Source organism: Corylus avellana, chromosome ca10, assembly GCF_901000735.1.
Source record: "Corylus avellana chromosome ca10, CavTom2PMs-1.0".
NCBI lineage: Eukaryota > Viridiplantae > Streptophyta > Magnoliopsida > Fagales > Betulaceae > Corylus > Corylus avellana.
The window spans coordinates 17,730,276-17,756,452 of NC_081550.1; the positions used below are offsets into that span (position 1 = coordinate 17,730,276).

Genomic DNA, 26,177 nt, shown 5'->3' on the forward strand with positions numbered 1-26,177 from the left:
GGAATTGCATAAAAACTGAAGAAAAATCACTGTTTGAGTGTTTCTTATTGAGAAAACAAAAAAACATATCAACAGGTCAGCCAGCCCTGACAAGAAAAATTACTAAACAACCTTATCTGAAGTTTGATCAGACATTAAGTTGGATTGATCCAAGTTTCTGAAAGAGATTTTCGTATTTCTATTGACGACCTGTTTTGACCTAGTAAATATTAGAATTGAGAAATTTTAGTGAAAAACAAAATTGTAACCCTTTCAATAAGCTTTCTAAAGCCACTAAGCTTTCCTCCATATGATGTCAAATTAATCATAAGATTTGATCTGCTCATAAACTGTATCAAATTGAAATTGTCATCAAGCCTCGAAGTCCATTGCATTTTCATCTTCAATTTTTTCCTATTTCAATTTATAATTAAAAGTTATGAATTGTTTGAGACGATGTAGTGTCAACGTGGTGATTGACAAACCTGCAAATGATAAGAAGTTTGAAAATAGCAAAGTGGCGGATGTCTTTTGTATGCAATGCAATAGGCTCTTGGGAGGAAAATATGTAAATCTCTATATATTTTTCTTTTGAGATTCTTCAGTTTCATGAAGTGACTGCAGAGCTCCTAACTGATTCTTCATGTTCATTGTTCAGGTTGAAGTTGAACAACCCCTCGGGGCAATCAGAGAAGGAACAATTTTCATTCCTCAGTAAGTTTTCAACATCATCATTATGACACTGGTTTGTATACAAGGCAGTTGCACAGACAAATTTGAAAAATTTGTGGGCAGGAAGAACCTCCTGTTTTGGAACGGAACAGAGGTAGTTGATGCGACGACCTATCAACACATAAATGAGCACAGATCAGAGAGTTCAACTTCATCTTCCTGAAATTCAATGAACATGAAATCACTACAGCAGCACTGAGTTCTTCTCCTAGTGTTCTTTTTGGTCTTTTATTACCATCCTTTTTTTTTTTTTTTTTCTCATTCTAGTTTGGTGATTAACTTTGATAATTGATGCTCACAGTACTCTTAAAAATTTAGATGAGATATCAAAATTGTTGATGGGTCCAGGAGATGTCAAAATTGTTGCTTCCTCCTTCAATTAAGATGACTTGAATGAGATGGATGGGAATCTGCCTTGTTACAAGTTTTAGCCTTTTTTTTTTGCTTCAATTAAGGAGGAAAGAGTCCATAAAGTGGACCAGCAGCTGTTTGCTTTTGCTTGCCCACAAATTTTCTACTTGTTGGTTTAACAAAATTGCCCAAACCGGTACAAACAATTCACAGCAAGCATCTCTTTCCTATCAATCTTGAGGTCCTCAATTTGGATGGTTTCCCAGTTCTGTGATGCTAGAGCATGGTACTAGGAACATTAAATCGCTCACAATACTTGGCCAAGCGATGGCCAGTCTCCTCAATACTCTCCGTTGGATGGAATCCGAGTTTGGGAAGCTCTATCCCTGTAATCCTTAGCTTTGGAGGTCTCCAGCTCTTTTTGAGAGTTGATGGATCAGAATTGGCCAATGGAAACCATATTGGATGCCAAAGACTTGTTGCTTTCTCTGCTACTTTACAAATCATTTTGGCAGCAAAGAATAGAGAGATCCTCTTGAAAGGGAAGGCTGAAAGATAAACTTTGTAAGCTTTCAGTATCTCAAAAGCTGAGATCCTTTTGGAAACTATGGAACTATAGAAAATTTGAGCTCCTAGGAAGGAACTTACTAGCTTCCTCTAACCCTCTCCTAAATTGTAGCAACACAAATTCACTATCACTAAAAATGTTCTGAGCCAAATTGGGTTGGAAAACATCATAGTCACCACAGGAACAACAACTTTTGAAAAAGAACTCCTACCAATACCATAATCCCCACCACCACCACTGCTTGCAGAAAAAGCATGTTTCTGACTGAGAGCATTAGTTGAAAAGATCTGGGTATTGATTAGAATTGGTTGAAAAGATCAGATATCCACCAGTTTACGTAAGAAGTAGCAGAGAACTCTCAAATGTGGAACAGAAAGATGGAGCTGAAACTGATGAGATTACTGATACCTCTGTCTCATGCAATTCTCATTTGGCCTTTTCTGGAGTAGTTTTGAATACAGTAGAGTTGTTGAAATCACAATTAATATGTTTGAAATTGAATCGAATAGACAAAATATTAAGAAGTACGTTGAAATTGAATCGAATGACTAAAGAGGATGTTCAAATGTTTTGACTCGTCAACGGATTCAACTACTCCCCTTCTCAACCATTGTGTGCAGCCCAAGAACAAAAAAACAAAAAATAAAAAAAAATTAATGGGTGTATTTGTAATGTCAATTGATGTTGTAATGCTGTTAAATTCTCCTCTATGATTTAAATTGATCAATTAAATTATAACGGTTGTCACAATTTTTGTAGCAAAATATCAAATTAATAATCTGTGACCTCTGTTCCTGACAGAGCAATCTGCATGCATGCGCAGTAAAGCAAGCAATTTGGTGCACGTTTGCCAACTCCCCACAAACTGTTTAGTTCCCGCCATGTTGGCATTTAACTGAAACAGTTAAATGAGGATTGATAAGCTATAAATCTTCTTCTTCTTCTTCTTTCTGATCTTCTTCTCACAATTCTCATGCAAAGACTCAGAGCAACATTTCTTGAACTACTTTTTTTTTTTTTCATAACACTTGAAAGTTTCAGAGCTCTTTGAAATGGGGAGGCTCTTTCTCATTGATTACGATCAAACTCCCGACACTAAGTTCTATCTGTGCCGTACATGCCATGCCCATATTTCGTTGGCCACAAACTTACTTTTCAGTGTAACAAATCAGTCTCTCTCTCTCTCTCTGTCGATTATTATTTCTTTTCTTTTCAGTTTTTCATATCAAAGAAAGTGCATTTGTTACCTTAATGCTTCTCCGTTTTCTTGGATTCTGTTATACATTCAAAGAAAATTCGTTTTTGAGACTCTTTTTGTGAATTTGATTGTTCTTGGGATATGCTTTGAAGATATATATATATATATACTTCGTTTCTTTTTACTTACAATCGTTCTGCATTGCATATTGCAGTCTATTCCCGACAATGAAATCTACTTTGGAAAAGCGTAAGATATTATCAAACTTCATTCAATGCATTTAATCTTCTTCTTCTTCTTCTTCTTCTTCTTCTTCTTCTTCTTTTTTTTTCTTCTTTTTTCTTGACTTGTTGTTTGAGATATTAATGCAGTGTCAACCTGGTAATTGACGGTCCGGAACATTATCGGAGGGTTGGTGAAGAGATAGAGGCAGACGTGAATTGCAACAAATGCTTGGGTTACTTGGGCTGGAAATATGTAAATCTCTATTTAATTTTCTTTACAGATTTCTTTCTGACTAACTTCACACAACTCCTGATGATCACTGATTCTTTATGTTCAGGTTGAAGATGAAAATGAACCCATGGCATGGAAATACGCAGGAACTTTACTCTTTATGTAAGTTCTAAACCTCGTTATAAGAGTGGAATACGGTTGAAATAACGTAGCAGTGAAAATAATCTTTATAACTTTTTTTTCTTTTTACAGATCAAAATACTAATTTTTTACTGTCACGTCCTCTTAAGATACAGTTGGATATTTGGAATTTTGATACAAGAAATTGTGAGCAGGGATAAGCTCCTGGTGTGGAATGGAGAAGAGGTAGCGGATGCAGACACGGAGGACGAAATCACAATTAATATTATTGATTAAGTTTGATGAGATATTGTCAAAACTTTTGGTTGTGTTTTTTTTTTTTTCTTTCTTTCTTTCTTTTTTCAAGGAATTTATGCATTAATTTGCAAGCTCTCTAAAATTTTAAAACTAGTTTAGAACTTGTCTTGGTAACCATTATTGGCAAATAACTTGATTACTTGAGTAATGTTAGAAGTCATTGTGTGTCTCACTATGTCATTCCAAGAATGACGTGGTTTTTAAAATCACTATTGGGTTTATGATTGATCATTATTAAATTTTGATCAACTAGTGACTTTAAAAGTCATCTCATTCTTAGAGTGACACAAAATGAACTTTTAGAATTACTCAAATAACTCCACTCTCCAAATTTCGTTTGAAATCTTTGACCGCTTGACGTTTATTTAATGACAAAAAAATATAGCCAAATTTTGATGTAAAATTATGTTTAAAGGTATAAAAGTAGTACTCTAGTAATTATTAAAAGTACGTAAGATAATTTGGGGTCGTTACAAAATGTGTTTCTTATAATAATAAAATAAAAAAAAACATAAAAATGTAAAATGAAAAAAAATCACACTCTCCTCAAACTACCACCCAATTGACATTAATGTTCCCCCTCTTCCAAAACTACTAAAAAAATTGGCAATATCCCCCCAAGGCCAACAAAAAGACAAAAATATCATAAATTTTTGTCAAAAGGACAAAAATACCTCTATCAATTTGAATTTTTTTTTTTTCGGATTTTTTTCTTAAAAAAATGATTTTTTTTTAATTCACTTTTTTTTTTCCTTTTTTGTTTTTAATTATTTTTAAATATAATTTTTATTTTTATTTAGGGTATTTTTGTCATAATGAGTGAATACTGACAATTATTTGTAGTTTGAAAAGACATTGTTGTAGTTAAAAATTTGAGATGACATTTTGAGTTTTGTGGTAGTTTGAGGGGGTATATTAATTTTTCCCCAAAAAAATTAAGGCACCATTTGGCAACCCCTTCTCCTTGACACTGTTCACACTCCATTTTTCCAAAAAATCAACATCAAAATATTTTCATTTTTTTTTTCACTTTTTATATCACATCATTTACTTTTTATTACTATTTAAATAAAAAAATACTATAAAACAAAACTTCTCACTTTTCAATACAAAAAATTCAAAACTTTATATTATATCAATCCACATCAACTATAATAACAAAGGCATAAGGGTTTGCCAAACACACCCTAAGGGCAGTTTACCACACCCAAATTAGCCACATGAGATGGCCGAACCACATCCAAAAATTTGAGGATAGTTTGGCCACCCCCTATAGTCAATTTAGGGTGGTCCGACCACCTCTAAATGTTTTATATATATATATATATATATATATATATATATTATCTTAGAGTTTTTATTATTAAAAAGGTTAAATACTTTTTGCCTTATGTGGTTTAACAACTTTATTTTCTGCTTTCAGTTTCATTTTTGTATCACAAATGAGACGTCGATAATAACTAAAAACGGAGATAATACTTAAGTCTAACTTCCATTCAAAATTTGACAGAAATTCACGCCAGCACCCTTTAAAAAGCAACACGTGTTCATATGCCTAATTAATTAAAAATAAAAAAAATTTTAAAACTAAAATTATTAAAAAATTAAAAAAGGAAAAAGAAAAATGTGTAGACAAAATGCCACCCCATTTTGCCCTAAGGGGTGGCCAGAGCCATCCCGTTTGCCCTGTGGTGGTTTTGGGCACCCGAGCCGGTCTTATGAAATAAGGTCAAGCCTTTCCTTGTGTATGCATATCTTCATGTCTGTCAACTGAAGGAGATAATATTTTTGCCTTTGCTGCACCATTGATTGATATTACTTGGAGTCTTGACTGCCACGAGATTAACTGAAACAGTTAAATGAGAATTGATAAGCTATATATAAATCTTCTTATCTTCTTCTTCTTTCTGATCTTCGTCTCACAAGTCTCAAGCAAGCAAAGATTCAGGGCAACATTTCTTGAACTACTTTTTTCGTAACACTTGAAAGTTTCAGAGCTCTCTGAAATGGGGAGGCTCTTTCTCATTCAATACGATGAAACTCCCGACGCTGAGTTTTATGTGTGCCGTAGATGCCTTACCCATATTACGTTGGCCACAAACAAAATTGACCATGTAACAAATCTCTCTCTCTCTCTCTCTCTCTCTCTGTTGATTATTATTTTTTTTCGTTTCAGTTTTTCATATCAAAGAATTGAAAGTGCATTTGTTACCTTAATGCCTCTCCGTTTTCTTGGATTCTGCTATACATTCAAAGAAAATTCGTTTTTGAGACTGTTTTTGTGAATTTGATTGTTCTTGGGCATTGAGCAGCTTGTGTTTCTTGTTTTTGCGCCTCAGCTTGTGTTTCTTGTTTTTACAATCGCTCTGCATTAATTGCATTTTGCAGGTTAATCACGGCAATGAGGCCTCCTTTAAAAAGGCGTAAGATATTATCAAACTTCATTCAATGCATTTAATCTTCTTTCTTTCTTTCTTTCTTTCTTTTTTTTTTTTTTTTGGATTTGGGTGTTTGAGATATTGCAGTGTCAACCTGGTGATTGACGGTCCGGAACATTATCGGAGGATTAATGAAGTACTCGTAGAGGCAGCTGTGAATTGCATCAAATGCTTGGAATACTTGGGCTTTGCCTATGTAAATTAAAATCTCTATTTAATTTTCTTTAGAGATTTCTTTCTGACTGCACAACTCCTGATCACTGACTCTTTATAATGTTCAGGTTAAAGATGCAACAAACCCCACGTCATTCGAACTAGGACTAGTACTTTGTATGTAAGTTCTAATTAAGTCATTATCATGCTTCATTCTATAAATTAGAGAAATACTATTTATTACAGTGTTGAGATGACGTGACAGTGAAAACTAACATTTTTTTTTTTTACAAGTTTTTGTTGATCTAAATACTGATTTTCATTGTCACGTCATCTCAGTTGTACGATAGTCGTCGTATATATAACAGATATATTTGTGGGCAGGGACAATCTCATGTTGTGGAATGGCAGAGATATGGTGGATGCACAAATGTACGACGACCACGACATTCTTTATGATTATATATATGTTGATTAATTAAGTTTGATTTCCACAGTAGTCTATAAAGTTAGATGAGATATTAATTGTCAAAACTTTTGTTGGTGGGTTGTTTTTCATTTGATGGATAATTCGTGAATCTGGATTAAGGCTGTGTCGAATTGTGTTGAAATATTGTATATGGAAGAAAGAGAGCCATTGATGCAATTTCTTCTTGTCTAGAGTATATATATTTTCATACAATTACAATAAAAAATAGTTGCAATTGCGTATCAAATCCTTATGATTGGTGTGATTTGATTACCCTTCTTTTTTTTTTTTTTTTTTTCTAATTTAAAAGGATGGGAAGGGCGACCAGTGTAGTTTTCCCCCTTGGGCGTGACCATCGGAGTTCCAATCCGCTGTGGAATGTCTGGTTTGAGCCATAGCTACTGCCTGGGAATGCGAGCCCGTCACCACAATCCCACCAAAGTGTAAGCCAGTAGAGCCCCTTCATAGTAGCATCTGGTTCACGCATCTACTGCCGCAAGCGGATTCGAACACGTAACCACTAGGATGAAAGGAGTTCTTCTACCAACTCAACTACCACCTTGGTGGTGATTTGATTACCTTATTTGTATTACTTTCACTCCGTACTCTTTAAATTTTCGTTTGAAATCTTTGACTGCTTGAAGTTTATTTAATGACAAAAAATATAGCCAAATTTTGCAATAAAATTATGTTTAAAGGTATAAAAGTAGTGCGCTAGTTATTATTAAAAGTAAGATAATTTGGGGTTACAAAATGTGTCTAAAAAATAAGGGTAGTCAACCACACCCAAATTGGCCATATATATGAGATGGTCGGGCCAAATTCAAAAGTTTGAGATAGTTTGGCCACCCCCTAGAGTGATCCAATCACCTCTAAATTTATATAGCCATTTGTTCAAGCCTATGAATGATAGATGTTACCCCTGGCCTTGTCATTTCCCACTTGATTTGGAGTTTCATTAACATTTGAAAGTAAAAGTATATTGGGTACTTGTCAAAACCACTTGGGTACCAGATGTTTTTTGATAATAAGATTATTATGATCAATTCTTAAGGAAAGCAAGATTTTGGTGTAGTCCATACATCATTTATTCAATGAGTGACCAAAAAATGTTCATTGATCAATTAAATTATAATGATTGTCACAATTTTTCGGATCCGGATCCCCTCTAATTGGGAGAAATTGGAGATTCTCTAATTGTTAATTGTTGCCCTTCATTTTAAATCCAATGGTCTATAAAATCATTTAAACCTCAGTAAAACAAAAGACAGCATTTAATCCCTCGGTTATATAAAAGCAGCTGACATTTTATAGACTATTAAATTTAAAATAAAGGATCACAATTAATAATTAAAGAATCTTTAATTTCTCCTCAATTAGAAGACATATGAATTTCAATTTTTCTACCAAAATAAGAAATTAATAATCTGTGACCTCTGTTTCTGACGGAGATATCTGCATGCATGCAGTACTAATTAAAGCAACCAATCTGGCGGTGCACTTTAATTTGCCAACACCCCACAAACTGTTTAGTTGCCGCCACGTTGGCATTTAACTGAAACAGTTAAATGAGGATTGATAAGCTATAAATCTTCTTCTTCTTCTTCTTTCTGATCTTCTTCTCACAATTCTCATGCAAAGACTCACAGCAACATTTCTTGAACAGTTTGTTTGTTTTTTTTTCTCATAACACTTGAAAGTTTCAGAGCTCTTTGAAATGGGGAGGCTCTTTCTCATTGATTACGATCAAACTCCCGACACTAAGTTTTATGTGTGCCGTAATTGTCGTACGCATATTACGTTGGCCAGAGACTTACTTTTCAGTGTAACAAATCTCTCTCTCTCTCTCTCTGTTGATTATTATTCTTTTCTTTTCAGTTTTTCATAGCAAAGAAATAATTGTATGTGTTACCTTAATGCATGCTTCTCCGTTTTCTTGGATTCTGTTATACATTTAAAGGAAATTCTTTTTTGAGACTGTTTTTGTGAATTTGATTGTTCTTGGGCATTGATCAGCTTGTGTTTCTTGTTTTTGCGCCTCATGCATAAATCACTGATTATAAAACAAATGGTGAAACGAAGGAGAAATTAATATCGATTCCTTTTGCTTACAATCGTTCTGCATTGCATTTTGCAGGCTAGTCTCGGCAATGAAGGCTTCTTTGAAATGGCGTAAGATATTATCAAACTTCATTCAATGCATTTAATCTTCTTTCTTTCTTTCTTTCTTTTTGATGTGGGTGTTTGAGATATTGCAGAATCAACCTGCTGGTCGACGGTCCGGAACATTATCGGACGGTTCGTCCAATCATAAAGGCAGATGTGAATTGCAACAAATGCTTGGGTTGCTTGGGCTGGAAATATGTAAATCTCTATTTAATTTTCTTTACAGATTTCTTTCTGACTCACTTCACAACTCCTGATGATCACTGATTCTTTATGTTCAGATTGTAGATGAAAATCAACCCACGGGCGTAGAAGAAGGATTTGTACTTAGCATGTAAGTTCTAATGAAGTCATTATCATGCTTAGAACTATTTATTAAAAAAAAAAAATTTACAAGTTTTTGTTGATCCAAATACTATTTTTCATTATCACATCATCTCAGTTATACAACAGTTATATAACAGTTTATTAAAATTAATATTAGTTCGCATTTTTGTGAGCAGGGATATGCTCTTGTTGTGGGATGGAGAACAGCTTGTGGATGCAAAGCTGGACTAAGTTGAATTTTTTATTAAGGATATTTTATAGTTTAAGGAAGACTAGTAGTTTGAGGTAAAATGATAATTTAAGAATGGTATTTGTACTTTTTTTAAGGTCAGATTTACAACTCAAAAATGGTAAACTTTGAATTGGGGATTCTCCTCTTTTTTGTTTTTTCAAGGAATTTATGCATTAATTTGCAATAGACTCTAATTTAGAACTCGTCTTAGTAGTCTTCAAGGGGTAGTTTAATCGGTTGTTAACCATGCTTAATGAAGCGAAAGTTACTAGTTCAAATTCTCATTTTTCCTTTTCTTGTGTGAACATGTCAAAAGAAAGAAAGAAAGAAAAAAAAAAAAAAAAAAAAACTCGTCTTAGTAACCATTTATTGGCAAATAATTCCACTCTCCAAAATTTCGTTTGAAATCTTTGACCGTTTGAAGTTTATTTAGTGACAAAATATATAGCCAAATTTTGCTGTAAAATTATGTTTGAAGTTATTAAAGTAATGCTCTAGTTATTATTAAAATTAAAATAATTTGCGGTTATTGAAAAATAAATAAATAAATAAAGTGTTTCCTATAATAATAAATTTTTTTTAAAAAAAAAACATATATATATAAATTAAGGATAGACGACCGCATCGAAATTGGTCGCATGAGATGACTGAACCACGTTCAAAAGTTTGAGAATGGTTTGGTTACCTATGGCCTATTTAGGTGGTCCGGCCACCCATATATATATATATATATATATGTATATATATAATTTTTATTATAAAAACACGATTTGTATTATTATTGATGCTTATATAACACTATTTAAATGAAAGTTCAAGATAAAACGGCTCCGCGAAGAACACTCATCTAGAACTGAGATGGCGAAAAGATTCAACTCGCAGCTATTCGTCAGCAGTACTCTTATCTCTCTCATGCTCTCTCACTCACACGCCCGCGCGCGTAAATGAGTTTTGTTCAGAACCATGGTTTCTGATTCTTGCTTTTCTGCTCAGGAATATCATTTTACACCACAAATGAACAACTGAAGACGTTGTTTTCGCCATTTGGGGTAGTTACAGAAGGTATGCTTTATTCATCACCCTTTCTGGGTTTTAATTCTTATGGATTGTAAACAATTGATGGGTTTTTTGTTTCTGTAGCTAGGCTAGTTAAAGACCCAAGAACCGAAAGACCCAAAGGTTTTGGTTTTGTAACATACGAGTCAGAGGCTGAGGCTCAGAAGGCTTTGAAGGCCATGAATGGCAGGGTATTATCTCTCTCTTCCCTAAAAATCCTCTATAGATTGATTCAAAGGGTCATCAATGCCTAACTTGTTAGAATTTTTTTGGGGGTAAATCTCTGTTTAATTTACTAAGCAAATTATATTCAAATTATTGATAAAATGTTACATCTATTAGTAAATTGACTTGGGTTTTTACCACAATCCGATAAAGGGAATTTGTTTTAGTTAAAAATTTATTGATTATCATTTATCCAACTGGTTTTCTTCAGTAATTAATGGTCTTTATTGTTCATAGTTTAGCGGAAGATGATGCATATGAAGATCAATGGTCCATAGAGATTCTTAAGAAGTTGAAACACATAGTTAAGTTGCCATCACCAAATTGAGGTTAACATTCTTAGAAGTATCAACGTAATGATTAGACTAATCGATTGCAGCAATTGTTATAGTGTGATACCTAAGAATTTCAGTCAAGATTAGCATTTCAGTTAAGATTAGTTATGGTGGGGTTTTGTCAATCACTGTAGCTCAATATCTGGATTATAGATGCCAGAAGTCACCTGTATCAGGACTCATGTTCACAGGAACTTGTAATAATACCTAAGAATTTCTGTCAAGATTAGCATTTCAGTTTAGATTAGTTATCGAGGGTGTTTTTTTTTTTTTTTCAATCACTGTAGTTGAATATCTGGATTAAATACCAGAACTTATTCATATTTGTTTAGAGTTTTGAAGGTTCTTATAATGTTGTATTAGTTGTTTTCTCCTACCAGAGTGGAGTAATGGGGGTATGGGCCCTGGGAAAGCATCCATCATTCCACTTTGAATACATTTTCAATTCATTATATTGTTAGGAGTTGTATTTCTCAATACGAAGTGTTTGCCCTCGTATCTTTCTATCAGTGAATTATCTATCATCCAAAATTGTTACTGAGTTGAGTTTAAGTGCACAGAAGGGGAAAACAAAATCAAGCTTACCTGTAAGCCCAACAAATAAACTTAAATTTTTGCAGTGACAATAGCTAAATGGAAACCATAAGCAGAAGAAGGTTACCAAGAACCTTAAGAGAGAAAACATATCTGTCAGAACCCTCTGGTTTAAGGTAGTGGTTTTCCATTCTTCTGCTAATAATAATTATTGGGTAACAGGCTAGAGAGAAGTGGGGAAGCAGTTCTTCCTTCACAAGTCTAATTAATGTTTTCATGTCTTTATTATAATCTAATGATACATCTCTGATGAAACCTGTGTGGAGCGTGGTGGCTGTAAGTTTGCATTCTAGTTATTGATTGTAGAAGGCAAGAGATCATTATGCTTTAGAAAATATAACATTAGTTTGTATATCTTGAATCATTCTTAACGATCTAGTGATGTTGCAATATCATTGCATCATTTTATTCATGTAATAAAAGAAGTAAAAATAAAATGAATCTTTAATCTTTTTTCAATTACCCGTAGTCATTGTGACGGTCCCTTTTTTTTTTTGCTAGTGTAATCATCAATTGATATGTATCATTCAGAGGTTTGTTTTGTACTTCTTTTGTTTGTCTGTGTTTGATGGAAACAATCTTTCTGTAAAGCGCTAAGATCATTACTTCAGTCTGTGCATTGTGATAAACCTCTTTCTCTGTGAAGAAATTTCTGAATATGGCATGCTTTAACAGGAATAACATCAGACTAAAACCGCTTTTTCATCCCATATATTTTGTCCAGCCAATAAGAAAAAACCCTATACTTTTGCAGGATATTTTTATTTTTCTTTGTTCTTGTCAATCTATATGGCAATTAGTTGGATCTTCATCCCTCTTCCAAGATATGCTGTCAAACACTCAAATTGCATCAACATTGCTGTGATTTGTGGTTGATTATAGAGCTATGTTTTTCAAAGCCCCTGCTGCTCCTATTCTTCAACCTGTGTGTTTATACTTCCTTACAGATAGTTGATGGGAGGCTGATTTTTGTTGAAATTGCAAAGACAAGGAGAGCTGAAGATGCCACTTCTTGATGAGAAGGCTCATTTTAATGTCCCATATAGAGGTCTGCATAGAAAATGCCTTTGGCATTCTGTGTCGGATGACTAATAACATATTGTTTCTAGTAGTAGTAGTAGTTCCTTTCCCCGTCCCCCCAATTAAAATGCAAATGGTATTATGGTGTATGTATGCAGTGGAGCTTAAGTTCAGTATGCCTTACTAATCTTACTGCATTTTTGTTGATGTTGCTTTCCAAGTACTTGATAAATAATATTATGAATTCTATCATTTGTTTTATTTGAAGTATACTGTCTTTAATGGAGTACGGTGTGGAGGATTGAGGACAGGATACTTTAAATAAAACAAAAAGTTAGAACCATAACATCCAGCAAGGTGTGTGGAGCCCTAAACTAAGGATACACTACCAAATATTCTGATTCTTATGACTTCCAAAATGCAAATTGTTGACCTAAATAGTTGCATATGTGGTTTCATCGAGTTAAACTGAGTTGAGGAGGGACAACTTCTTTACACTTGCATGCTTATTTGTAAGTTGAAGGGAGAGGTGTTCGGGATTCTGGATGATTTTGGGAGCTTAAGGTGGTAAACCAATGAAAAATCAGGGCAAAAATTTCTTGATTGGCGGTAGGGCTGTGCAAAATTACATCACTCCAACCGTTGACCTGACTTCGACCCGTGCGGGTTGGCTCTTGACGGCAGGCGTAGGCCCATTTGTTTTTCCAACGAAAGTAGGAGGTTGGAGCGGAGGTTACTCGTTTCTGACATAATTCTAACCTATCTCTGCTGGCATTTTTTAAAACATTTATTAAAAATACCTACTCTTCTTCTGTGTTATTCATCTCTCTCTCTCTCTCTCAAAAAGTTAGGTGTCTTCATCTCATATCTAGGATGAAGATGAAGAGCTTAGTCTTCATAAGATTCATCAGATCTCTTCCTATGCTTCTGCTTCTGCTATCCGCCTTTGAAATGTCAAAGGCGGAGGCCAGACAAAAATGAACTCAAAGTCTTTCTATATTGGTGCTTCTTTATTCTGTTTTGGGATGCATTAAAAGTATTTCTTTTAACTTGAAAGACGATGCATTAAATAATGTTCCTTCATCGTTTTGGGCATGTTTGCTTAGGCTAATATTCTCAATAATTGCCCCTGTAGAGGGTATGGTCTAATCAAGTTTAGAATATCAAAAGATTCAAAACATGTATAAAGGTCCTTGAAATTCCTACTAGTTTAAACACTTTTTTTTCCAATCTCTACTTGATTTAGAGACACCAACTCTTATTACCTTTCAGACTCTGATTTGTCACCACTCCACTGTCCCTGCTGAAATAAGCAACAAGTTTCCATTCACCACTCTAACAATGAATACAGTAGCAAAAGGGAAGTCCATAACCCAAAAATATCATAATATTACTTTTCTAATCTTGCTCAACTCTTCATTTAAAAAGATAATTTGGCTACGTTGGGTTTTAGAGAAAAACTAATCCAATAAAGCATCCTATAACATGAGCAAACGGGAGACGGGATTTGACGATTCAAATTTTACAATCCTCAAAAATTGAAAGAAAAGCAAGCCCCTTTCTGTTTTAGTTGAAGTATACTGTCTTTAGGAAAGAGGTTCTTAAGATTTTGTAACAGAGGATTCAGCAGCATGCAAAACTGAAGGCTCTATTGACTCAACCTTTAATAGCATCCAGTTTCCCATTTCCTGCTAAAACAGGTGAAGCCTCAGAGACGTAGCTGTGAGATGGTGGGATGATCACGGCTCACCTACATATAGATACACACATAAGGTGAAACAAAAGAAATAATATGCCACCAAAATGATAATAATAATAATAATAATAATAATAATAATAATAATGATAAAGATTCCCTTAGATTGAACAATATCACCAATTTTAACAATTTGAGTGGCGTGCGTGGGTCTGTGAAGAACAACATAGGCCATCATGAACTGAATACAGCCCAAGATTTCATCCTTATAGCATCAACAGAATGGCCAAAGAAGTAAAGCCACCTCTTGGAGGTAAGGCCACCTCTTGGAGGTAAGGCACATAAACTCTACCAAATGCAGGCTATATCCATCTCAGCATTTTACTCATAATGACACAACATTGAGATGGTGAGGACTGGCTCAAAGAATAATGAAAGGTGTTTGATAGAAAGCGAAAGTGCACGTTTGATGCATAGAAAAATGACCCATCTGGCAGGTGGGATTGTTTCTAACTTCATCAAGTAAACTGCCATGGAAAGAAATCTTGGAGGAACAGATTAAGTAGAGAGCCCACGCACATACAACTAAGTCCTAACACCAAATTCCTTTATGGCTGAAAGTAGAATTAAATAAATTGAACAATCTAACCAAGTAATACCTCAGGTTCATCTTTTTATGCCTGGTGTGCACAATGCACACGAATATTTCTGCCATCCAATAACTGAAGAGGATCACAAAACACGACTTTAGCTGATTATAGTATTTTCATTTCAAACACTTAACAGGGTAACTTTAAGACAATAATAGAATTATTTCATGGTGAATTAGTACATTTACCTGACCATCCATTTCTTTTAGAGCTGTGGCGGCTGCAGTTTCAGAAATGAACCGCAAAAACCCATACCCTTTTGATCTCCCACTCTTGTGATCACATATAACTTTAACTGCCAAATATGATAGCATAATTCCCTTAAGAAAATATATTGCCATTTGGACCTGAAAACATAATTTTCAACCTTTATGATACACTACATTACCTTCAATTATCTCACCATGCCGTCCAAAAGCTTCCTTTAGAACAGCTTCATTGGTATCATAGGAAAGCCCTACAAGCCAAAACACACATTATACTGACAAATTTGGCTGCAAAAGAGATACTCTCAAGAAGCTAGGGAACAAAGGCTCCACAAATCCAACCAATTTTTCAGAGAATCCAATTTTTCTAGAGGTGCATTTTCTGGTACTTAGCAACTGATATTAATACATGAACGATGTTGCTCAATACTCTTAACAATAAATGTGCAAAATTAAACTTTAAGATTAGCTTATGACACTCCAGAAAAGGTGCCAAACCTACTATTACAGATTCAGTAATCCGTATAGGAATGTGAAAGTTAAATGAACAAAGTTTTTCTCTAAATGGAATTGGAGAAAATTCTTCTAACCCAATATATTAAATTGATTTCTTCCAACCTAGTCTATTAAATTGAAATTTGTTCTTAGAGTTCTCACATGCAGACAATGAATTTTGTGATTCGCCTCTCATAGAGCATCACTTGCGTCGTATTAATAATAAAATCAATGAACCGATTTATACCTTGGGACTAGCTTTGGAAACTTCATCAATTCACACAGCACAAACAAGGAATTCATGCGCTCAAGCCTAAGGAATGTTGCTTAGCTAGATTCACTTTAAGTAGGACACAATTCAAACTATGGAAGAAACATGCTTGCTTTTGGAAGCGAATATTGATTTCAACTAGCTCTGAAAAGAGAAAAAGGAGAAGAAAAATCTTCTAGAATTCAATTTGTGAGCTAATAACTAACAATGATTATCATCAACGAGAGTTTCGAAATTAGGAATATAGTTTTGATGCTGAAAATCAATACCTTTTCAAGAAAAATCGAATAACGAGCACATTACATAATTCAAAAATGATTACCTATAAAGGAAAATTTATTAAAAAAAAGGGAGGGGTTTGATTTTCGTTGCAGTCAATCTCGGATATCTCGTACGACAAGAGACTATACCCGCTGAACTAACTGACACACCCAATAAAAGCCCGTGTTTGGTTTCCGAGAAAACCAGACGTGTGTGATGAGAAATTGTATGAAATGGAAAATCGAAAAGTGATTGTTCGAGAAAATACCTCCAACGAAGAGCTTGGCGGAAAATCCACGGGCCCACAACCATCTGGACAATGGGAACGCAGGGGAAAGACGAACACCCCCACTCGAGCACTGCATTTCTTCTTATCGGGCGCCAGTGGGCGCATGATAGCATCTGAAATTATAGAAAGGAACCCTCTGGTGTATAAGATAGTTGAAAAACGGCAGTCGTTTTGTTGAGACGGCAAAACCGGTATCCGTTTGGAGAAGATGGCCGAAAAGAAAAAGTTTTAAGGCCCGTTCAGTTGGACTTTTAAGTAGTACCTGTACCTTGGCGTGAGATTGCAACCCAATATCCTCATAGAAATGTTAAATACTATTCAACTCCCAAGCTTCCAAATGCAAATTTTTTAATGCGGTAATAATCCATTTAAAATTTAACGATAATTTTTACTGCCACGTCGAGAAGTGCGCATTTGAGAGTAGGTAGCATTTCTCATATCATAAATTTCCTTTTGAGTAAAGTTATTTTGTAGACAATTATATAATAACTATCGTACAATTGGGATGACATGGTAGTAAAAATCAATTTTTAATTTTTAATTTTTATTTTTTACAAGCGTTGATTTAATGACTAATTTTTAATATTACACCATTAAATTGTATAGCAATCTACTAAATAACGTTATACATTCCCTTTTAAGATGTAAAATTGAGGGCAAAGTACAACACTCAGCAACTTAAGTAATTGAGTGGTTGTATTCAAATTTACTAAAAGCATTCATTTTTATTATTTTGCTTTATTGGAGCTTTCACTTGACAGTGGAATGGATCTCACCGACATGCCACCGACTACCGGTGGTTGGTAGGTAACACCTATGGGTGCCCTTTACTTGCTTGGTATACACCCACCTCCTTTACCCAAAAAAAACTTCAATTGGGTCTAAGCTTTTTCTACTAAAAAAATATAATCATTGAATTTTGGCTCTTTTTGAAACTCATACAGAATGTGATTATAAAAATGGATATTGTTGTAGGATAAAAATGCAAAGCTTAACGAGTTCTAAATTCAGTTAGACTTCTGTCAGAAAGGTCAACCATAAAAGGCATACAACAACATGGTCCATAAACAACATTGGAATGAGTTGGTGCTGTTGGTGGAATTGAACTTGGAGTTGACCTTCTAAGAGCATCTCCATTAGCGATAGCTATTTTACTTATTTATTTTTCTATACAAATTTTTTATTTCATTTTTTACTTTCTTTAAATATTATTATTTAATCTTCTTCTTTTTTTTTCACATCTCTCTCTCCTAGAGCTGGGCACGGGTCGGGGCGGGGCGGGGCAGGGCGGGTATCGAACTTTTTTCCATCCACCCCACACCTTGCGGGTTTTGGGATTTCCAACTCGCCACCCGAGCACAATGAGCAATATCCGCGCGGGTTCAAGTGTTGCGGGGCGGGGAAATCGTTTGGGGGTTATGCGGGTTGGGTTCTTTTCCTCCATTTTCGTCTCTCTTGTTCTGCAGATTTCTTTTCCTCCTACCCAACCACAACCCAACACCAGAACCTATAAACAATAGAAACGAAAATTTATTTGTTTGAACAAACAACCCAACATCAGATTAATGAATTTATCAAGATATCTCTTGGATCCTATTCATGAAAGAGGTCTAGAGAAAAAAACGAATAGAGAGCAAGAGAACAAGAGAGGGACTAAGGGAGAGAGGCGGCAAAACAAAATAGAGAGAGGAGTTAGGATAAGTACCTAGGGTTTTTTCCTTTTTATACGAATGCGGGTTGGATCAGGGCGGGGCGGGTACCTATAGGGAAAAAAAAATTCATATTCCCGCAACCCGCCCCTGCCTGCACAGGTTGGATAAATCCTACCCGAACCCGCAAAAATACACACAAAACCCGTGTGGGGTGGGGCGGTTCGGGCAGGTCCATGGGTTGGGCGGGTTTTTGCCCACCCCCTACTCTCTCCCCAATTCAACCCAAACCCTCCATGGCCAACCTCTACAATTATCTCTTCCCCTCCTTTCTCTCGCTTCATCCCTTCACAATCCAAGAAAACCTTAATTTTTAGAGTTTAACCAACACTACCACAAAAGAAGGATTTGATACAGCCTGCCTCCAGTGGATTTAAACCCCATTTACGACATTGGGTTCAGGTGCTCATGCTAGAAAATCTTTTGTTTGGATTTCAGATGATTTGAAGAAGCCAAGAGTTTGAGGGGTTATATAATGGTGAGGCTTACCGACCAAAGTCATGGCTTAGGTACTTTCTCTACAATGGACAACTCTCTTACACGCAAACCATATAAAATCAAAAGTTAATACAACAAACAAATGAAAATCAATAAATCATAGGCTTCGTCTTGGGGTGTAAGTCGGAAAGAAGGATTTGATACTATTATGAAATATGAGAGGGGTTGTTGAGTGGGTTTGAACAAAAAACCAAGAATGCCCAAGTGAGGAAAAGGAAGAGGGAGAAAAAAAAAATTAAAAAACATGAACATTTTTGTTACAGTAAATAGCAAGAAATTGCTACTACTGTAGCAAAAAAGTTAGTTTAGCTTTTTCAAAGCTAATCTATTGGAGCTTAAAAAAAAGTAATAATAGGTAAATATAACTAATATTTCTCTTTTATCTAATATGCTAAAGAGTTGGATGGGAGAGAGGGAAAGAAAATGGAAAACTAAAAAAAATTAAAAAAATTGAGAACGAAATAAATAATTTGTTAAAGTTCAAATTAAAAAAGTAATAGCTAAAAATAAAAAAAATAAAAATTAAAAAAAAAATTAAAAAAAAAAAAAAGGGTTTGGAGATGCTCTTAATTATACATCTAAAAGTCCAAAAAAAAAGGGAGAGAATCATCCAAAAAAGATGAGAGATCAAATATGAGGAAGCAGGATCGCTTTAGAAAAGGAAAAGATGTTCTTTGCTTTAACTTGCAGTCCAAATGGCATATGCACACCATTTGAAAGAATATATAAATAGAAAGCAAACCACATCTTCACTATTGATGAAGCATCCACACAACCAAACACCCCAAAATACAAACTAACAAACAACAAGAATGGATAAATGACCCAATGCAACAAAATCAAACAAGGAAAAAAGATATTCAGCTATTAATCACTAAATCTAAGTAATGAAACAAGTGGTTTCATCCATTAATTTCAGAGAAAATCCTAACAAAAAAGTCACAAGATCTTTCAAATTCATCAATTTTGCACTACACATACAACCAAAAAAAAATACAAAGATCCATCCTACACCCAAATTACATACAAATAAAAAAGAAGCAACTTGATTGGCGAGAGAAAGCTAAGCCTTCTTCGGAGACTTGGTGGCCCTGGCTGGAGACTTGGGCTCTTTAGCAGCCTTGTCTGCTGTCTTCTTGGGCAATAGAATAGGGTTGATGTTTGGAAGGACACCGCCATGAGCAATGGTAACGCCTGCAAGCAACTTCCCAAGCTCTTCATCGTTCCTCACTGCCAACAGAACATGCCTTGGAATTATCCTGTTCTTCTTGTTGTCACGAGCTGCATTTCCAGCCAATTCCAGCACCTTCACACACATTTATGCACAATTACTTCATAATCGAGAACGAAAAACATAGGCCGAAATTCAAGCAGTACAGAACAGAAAAAATATCAAAAGGAAAGAAAAACACCATTTTCACAAACCCACATGGAAAAAAGTAAAATCTACAAAAATTTCAACATGTTTTCTCGGAAAAATCACGACATGAAAAAAAAAGGGCACGTCCGAGAAAAACCAGCCACTATTAATGCAATGTATAAATTTTCTGTCCCACATTTCCGGGAAAGTAAACATACATCTAGGGTAATTAACACAAGCGTCAACTACCAAACTATATCACAGACCCATGAATTTTCAGAGAAAAACTACCAACATCTAATTAAGCAAAATCACAGATCTGAGAAAAACAGAAAGACAAAGAGAGAGAGTAGTAGTATTACTTCAGCAGCTAGGTACTCGAGCACGGCGGCCAAGTAAACCGGAGCACCAGTCCCAACACGCTTCGCGTACCTCCCTTTCTTCAGGTACCGGCCAATCCTCCCGACGGGAAACTGCAAACCGGCCTTTACGGACCGGGAAACTGGCTTCTTCTTCGGCCCCCCACCACCTCTTCTTCCTCCGGCACCCTTCTTCTCCATCGAAACACTAACAATCCCACACCGCTAGACACTGCCCTCGCAGCTGGACCACAAAAATAACCGAAATTGATGAATGAATGATTTGTTTTAGGGCAAAACGAGAAATTTGGGGGAAGATGATGGAGTGGGATGAGTGGGATCGCTCTTGTAATTATATAGACGGGTGCCAAAGTGCGAACCATGTGGGCGTGGCTCGTGAGTATTGGGGAGTGAGGCGTGGTGGCCGTTGGATTGGGGCCTTATCGACGGCTGTGAGGGGCGAGGGGGAGTTCCTGCCACGATCCGTGTATTTTGAAATAGACCAATGGGGAGCGAGTTTTAATTTTTGAATTTTGAATTTTTTTTTTTTTTTCTGTTGTGTAGATGCCACGTTTTAGAGGGTCATGAGTGGCTCATGACTCGTGAGCATCCGCCAATTATTTTTCAGTTTTCTGCTTTATTTCTATTCGAGAGGTACTTTAATTAGTTGGGACCATGTTTAATGAAGCGAAGGTCATTAGTTCGAATTACTTTTCCTTTCTCTTATGCAGACATGTAAAAAAAAAAAATAGTAATACGAAAAATCACATATGATTTACAAAGCTACGAGAAAGAGAGAAACAAAAAAAAAAAAAGTTTATGGAGGAAGAAAGTGTAAAAATAGAAACCCTTTAGAAATGTAATTATCTGGCCATATTTTTGTGCCTAGTTTAGTTATTGTGTGTTAATATAATAATAATATGATGTTGTGGATGGATGTCACAGTATTTGTGCCTTCTAAGTTCTAACTTGTTGCTTTGCTGCCATTTTGGTGAGAATTGAACTCAAGAGTATGAGCTTTTTTCGTAATTAGACAAGAATGCAATTGGGATGGATGGCTTTCATCACAATTTTTGCGCAAGTGATTGGTGGTGGGCTCAGGGCCATCGAGTTATGAAGAAGTCCATTGGTTTGGTTCGAAAACCTATTCTAGGACTAAAATGTAAAATATACTTATTCTACAATAGAATGCGTAACACCCAATTCTTCCTTTTACTAGGTCGTACATAGTTATGGGACCAAAAACAAAAGGACTTAAAACGCCAACATCATATAATTGGAGAAGGGTCCTCTTCAGTTGAATTCAACTAGAGAGGAGCCGTTCATTTCTAAATGAAAGACAGAATTGTCAAAAAAATTATAAAATGATAATTCTGTCCTTCTAAATAAAGAGACCGATTTCTCTCCAAAATTCAATTGGAGAAAATACATTTCCCATACAATAGGCACTGGTTTAAAACTAAACCCAAGAGTAAGTGAATACGATTTATGGTGCGTTTCGCATTACAATTTTATAGTCAAAATGTGTGATTTTAAATTAAATCATAAAAATATTATTTGGAATTGCATTTTTAAAAAATTACAATTTAAAAACTCAAATTTATGTTTTCAAATAGTATGTAAAGACGTTTTTTTTAAAACACATAATTTTAAGGGTTAAACTGCGCTTTTTTCCAAGCACTTCAAACCCTTGGCCTCTCCGATACCATCAACCTCTCATCACCACAAGCAGCCTTTGTTGTCTCTAACTCATAGCCTTCATCTTCTGAAACCTTTGACCCCTACCTTTTTTCCAATATTCTTCCTCTTCTACAATTCCTATGCGACAGTCGTTCGTTCGTTGTTCACAATGCAATAATGTCCACAAGAATTGATGATCAGCTCACCTTTCTCATCCTCATCAATCTTCATCTCCTCTTGATCCTTCTCCCACCTTCAAGGCTTCAACAGGTTTCTCTCAACCCCTTCCATGATGTTCATTTACTCATGTATGCAAATTCAAGGCCTCTCTTTTCTTGCTCTAATGAAATTTTAATTTCCTGCTCATATATATATAATTTTGTCTAACCCAAAACGGCGTCGTTTTGGGCTAGGGGTGGGTGCTGAAGTTGTGAACAATTTCGAAATTTTAACTTGCTGATTGTGAGTATAATGAGCATAAAAAGTCAAACTGTTTGAGTTTTGAACTTTTGACAAAAAAGGAGCCAAAATTTTTAATTTTGACAAATAAAAATTCGAGCTTTGAATTGCAAATTGTAGGAGAATATCATTACAAAGAAGAAAATGCCAGATGGAGCCTCAAATCCTATGGCAATAAAGACTGATTTTCTAAAAATCTTACTCATCCTGTATCTGATAATTTCTTTTGAATAGCACATAGAAGCAAGTTGTTGCACTTTTCTTGCTACCCAATCAATGAAACACCGCCAAGACAGAACTCGTACATAATCCAGCTAGATTTCTTCATACACGATCCCTCCTTTACCGTGGAAGAAAAGAATTCTTGAACCCAATAACATTCTCGCTCTTAATAATATCATAGACTTTGTCACAAGTATTTTCATTTTTCATGCCAGGTGCCACAAACTCCTGTCCTTGCCAATTGATTTTTTCTCGGTTTCTTTAGCTTTGTTCAAACGTAAAGGTTCTCCAAATCAGCCCTGGTTTTCCTAGCTAGGATAGGAGCCTTTTCATCATAAAAAATAGACTCCTGGGCACCACCATTCCAAGGCAGAGCACTTCACCCCTAAACTTCCTCAACAAATGGTAGGTTATGATCTCATCCACTTCCACTGCAAAAGAACTATAGAAAGATGAGAATTCGATTTCTAAACTGAATTATGCATGAGAGAGTTATCAAAACAAGGGGAAGAAAGTGAGATTGGAAGATGAAATAGGAGACAGCATTCAAAAAGCAGGCAAACGTCAACTGAACAGCATCAGAAATTAGACTGCCAAGAAAAGAGAAACAGGGTATGGTTATAGACTTATAGTTGCCTTGGGAAGGGAAGTAGGAACATTTTTGCCGACCATTAAAAGTTCCATAACAAACACATTTAAAGAAACCCTAAATTCATGTTAAGAACATCCATCGCAGATCCCAACATGACTCGGTGACATAGGACAGATTAGGAAAACTTGTCTAGGTGTGTCTGTTATGGAAATTGGGTTGAAGATCAAATGAGGGGTTGAAACGATTGAATTTTAGTGGTTTAAAGGCATTGATAGTTTAGGAAAGGGCATGCTGGGATTTTAGGGACAGACAATATTAGGGTTATTAGACTCGTTTCAAAGGATTTGAGCATTCCCAGCAGCTACCCTAAAGCTGCTTTCCTTCTCTTTCATACATATAGGGAAAATCTAAAAAAAATCACAAAAACTCATCTACAGCAGCTTCCTTATATCTTCCTTATACATTAGAATTGCTACAGTTGAACCATATATATTGGGTTCAACCACATGGTTTATTATAATCATAAAATGACATTCTCTTTCCTCTCACATCTTACTATGCAAAATAAATAAATATAATAATAATAAAAATAATAATATTTTAATATTATAAGAAAATATAAAAGGAAGCTGTTGTAAAGTGTATTTGAATAGAGAAGCAAAAAATAGTTTTTTTTTTCTAAATTTAGGAAAAATGAGAAGGAATCTACCGTGAATGCTCTTACTAGTGACTATTAATAGTTAGGAAAATACATAGGCTTTTAAGGTTTTGATAGGGAAAGGGTAAGGATTGACTTGGGATTGCAAAGAGAAAATACTACAAAACCATGCTGCTGTCCAGGGCTGTACGAACAGTGACATGAACAATAATAGTGCATCAAAGGACAGCAAAAAAGAGAGAAAAAGGAACATATTAAGACTAATATGCCCCATCACTCATATTCCATTGAAGCATATATTTAAATAGATAATAACTTCCATAGGAACTTGGCACAAATTAGGTCATTTGTGCCCTCCAATAAAAGAATGACACATCAACTTGGTACAGCAAACATAATAAACTCGAAAACACATTTTCCCCTATCATCTTCAACCCATCAACAAAATGCTAATCCCCATTAAAGACAAAACCCCTAATTCCAAAATTGAAAGCCACCACCAGTTTCAGCTTCAAATTGTTCACGATTTTTAAGCTCATGCCAGAAAGAACAAACTAGTCCAGACAAAGTCTTCTTGGTGACTTCCATTATTCCATAGAACTTCAGATCCATTATTGCAAAAAGATCCTAATGGAGAAGAAAATTTGTCACTGGATTCCATTCCCTTTTCTGGCTTGGAGAATTGGAGTGTAGGAGAATAACAAATAATCATTTGTTTTTTGTCTTTTTCAGTTTTGGTCTGATGTCATTATCTTATAGGAGGACACAAAATACTTAGTTTGTGACAGGTCCTTATAAAAGTTATTCTCATTTAAATGACCTTTTGGCTCTTAACGTACAAAAATTAGGATTTGTAATTTGACTAGTAAACCAAAGACCTTTTTTTTTTTTTTTTTCTCTCTGGTAGTAAACCAAAAACTTTATTAAACCAAATAAACTACTAACTTGAACTCAAAGAAAGCAAACCCAAAAGACACTTATAAGCTTCTTGGAAGTTCTAGACTCCAATCAATTACCAAACTAACCTTAATTTGAAGGAATTGCAGAAAGTTACAGCTCAATCCTGATAACAAAACCACCCATACTTTTTTTTTATGGTAAAGTCCTCTTAACCTCCTCAAACTACCACCACAATAACAATCTCCCCCCCCAAACTATCAATTGCGACAATTTACCTTCCAAACTACCAAAACAATGACAATATACCCTCCAATGCTAGTAAAATGACACAATTATCCCTATAAAATTTTCAATAAGACAAACATATCCCTTAAAATTTGAAAAAAACAATTAAATATATTTAAAATTAAAAAAAAAAAAATATTAAAAAGGTTTGGGGGTGGCCGGCCACCCCCTTGGCCATGTCTCCTTCCATCCTCGCTCATGCATTTGTGTACTATGCATTGAAATATGAACATTGTTCGTTTGTTGTAGAGCCGTACCAGACTATTCTGTTCTCACCAATTCAAAAAATTGTGATGCTTCTTTCCATTCACTATCTCCATCAATTTTATCAGACCGCAGAGATGACCAGGATTCCTGGCCAAGCTTTTTCTCTACTGATTTTTTAGTCACTCTTAGAAGTTTCTCTTCTTCAATTGAATCTGAAACTTTCTGGGCCTTCTTTCTAACCTTTTGCCTTTCCTCCATGTTGCCTTCTCTGTGACAAGCGCTCTGCTCACTATCATCTCTCAAAATAGCAAACTCATCAACAATCTCACTCTCCTTCTCTTCCCTATCCAGTACATGATTCTTTGAACTCATTTTTGCGCTGCCATGAAAGCCCTCCTTCATCCTATCCATGAGTTCTTTTGCGCTTTTGAGTTTGGCTTGAGCTTTCTTCATTGCCTCCTTCATGACCGGCCACCCCCTTGGCCCCTTTGGGGGTGGTTTCGACCAGCCCCAAAGGGGCCAAGGGGGTGACTGGATCATCCCCAATTACCTAGGGGTGGTCCAGCCACCATCCAAGGGTGGTCCGGCACCCCTGTTTTTGTTTTATTTTTTATAAATTCCAAACCCAAAGGGGGTCGGTTTC

At 35.3% G+C, this 26,177-nt stretch overlaps 3 protein-coding genes and 1 long non-coding RNA gene across 4 annotated transcripts in view; 1 reads left to right on the forward strand and 3 right to left on the reverse strand.

Annotated features, from left to right (window-relative positions):
- Window positions 1–10,320: 10,320 nt before the first annotated feature.
- LOC132163468 (organelle RRM domain-containing protein 6, chloroplastic) lies at window positions 10,321–12,944 on the forward strand. The gene is made up of 4 exons (XM_059573767.1): window positions 10,321–10,402; window positions 10,501–10,569; window positions 10,648–10,754; window positions 12,665–12,944. The coding sequence occupies exons 1-4, from the start codon at window positions 10,366–10,368 to the stop codon at window positions 12,731–12,733; spliced, it is 282 nt and encodes a 93-aa protein (XP_059429750.1). The 5' UTR covers window positions 10,321–10,365; the 3' UTR covers window positions 12,734–12,944.
- A 1,162-nt stretch (window positions 12,945–14,106) lies between these two features.
- LOC132163467 (glycine-rich RNA-binding protein 4, mitochondrial-like) lies at window positions 14,107–16,736 on the reverse strand. Its single transcript, XM_059573766.1, has 5 exons — window positions 16,585–16,736; window positions 15,472–15,540; window positions 15,272–15,378; window positions 15,093–15,155; window positions 14,107–14,487 (listed from the first exon to the last, which is right to left on the reverse strand). Exons 1-4 carry the CDS (start codon window positions 16,679–16,681, stop codon window positions 15,108–15,110), a joined length of 321 nt encoding a protein of 106 aa, XP_059429749.1. The 5' UTR covers window positions 16,682–16,736; the 3' UTR covers window positions 14,107–14,487; window positions 15,093–15,107.
- A 2,918-nt stretch (window positions 16,737–19,654) lies between these two features.
- On the reverse strand, window positions 19,655–20,884 carry LOC132163464 (probable histone H2A.4). Its single transcript, XM_059573764.1, has 2 exons — window positions 20,535–20,884; window positions 19,655–20,118 (listed from the first exon to the last, which is right to left on the reverse strand). The coding sequence occupies exons 1-2, from the start codon at window positions 20,730–20,732 to the stop codon at window positions 19,876–19,878; spliced, it is 441 nt and encodes a 146-aa protein (XP_059429747.1). The 5' UTR covers window positions 20,733–20,884; the 3' UTR covers window positions 19,655–19,875.
- Window positions 20,885–22,824: 1,940 nt separating this feature from the next.
- LOC132163470 (uncharacterized) overlaps window positions 22,825–26,177 on the reverse strand; it is an 11,926-nt gene continuing 8,573 nt past the window's right edge. Inside the window, exon 2 of the long non-coding RNA XR_009438303.1 lies at window positions 22,825–23,323. This is a non-coding gene — a long non-coding RNA (uncharacterized LOC132163470). The remainder of the gene's footprint in view (window positions 23,324–26,177) is intronic.

Excerpts from the sequence above, each read along its gene's own strand:
- LOC132163464 (XM_059573764.1), bottom strand. The coding sequence starts at position 20,732 with ATGGAGAAGAAGGGTGCCGGAGGAAGAAGAGGTGGTGGGGGGCCGAAG. Across the intron at positions 20,119-20,534 it reads TCGAGTACCTAGCTGCTGAA|GTGCTGGAATTGGCTGGAAA; the intron begins GTAATACTACTA and ends ATGTGTGTGAAG.
- LOC132163467 (XM_059573766.1), bottom strand. The coding sequence starts at position 16,681 with ATGCAGTGCTCGAGTGGGGGTGTTCGTCTTTCCCCTGCGTTCCCATTG. Across the intron at positions 15,379-15,471 it reads GCATGGTGAGATAATTGAAG|TTAAAGTTATATGTGATCAC; the intron begins GTAATGTAGTGT and ends CATATTTGGCAG. Across the intron at positions 15,156-15,271 it reads TAAAAGAAATGGATGGTCAG|TTATTGGATGGCAGAAATAT; the intron begins GTAAATGTACTA and ends GATCCTCTTCAG.
- LOC132163468 (XM_059573767.1), top strand. The coding sequence starts at position 10,366 with ATGGCGAAAAGATTCAACTCGCAGCTATTCGTCAGCA. Across the intron at positions 10,403-10,500 it reads CTCGCAGCTATTCGTCAGCA|GAATATCATTTTACACCACA; the intron begins GTACTCTTATCT and ends TTTTCTGCTCAG. Across the intron at positions 10,755-12,664 it reads TGAAGGCCATGAATGGCAGG|ATAGTTGATGGGAGGCTGAT; the intron begins GTATTATCTCTC and ends ACTTCCTTACAG.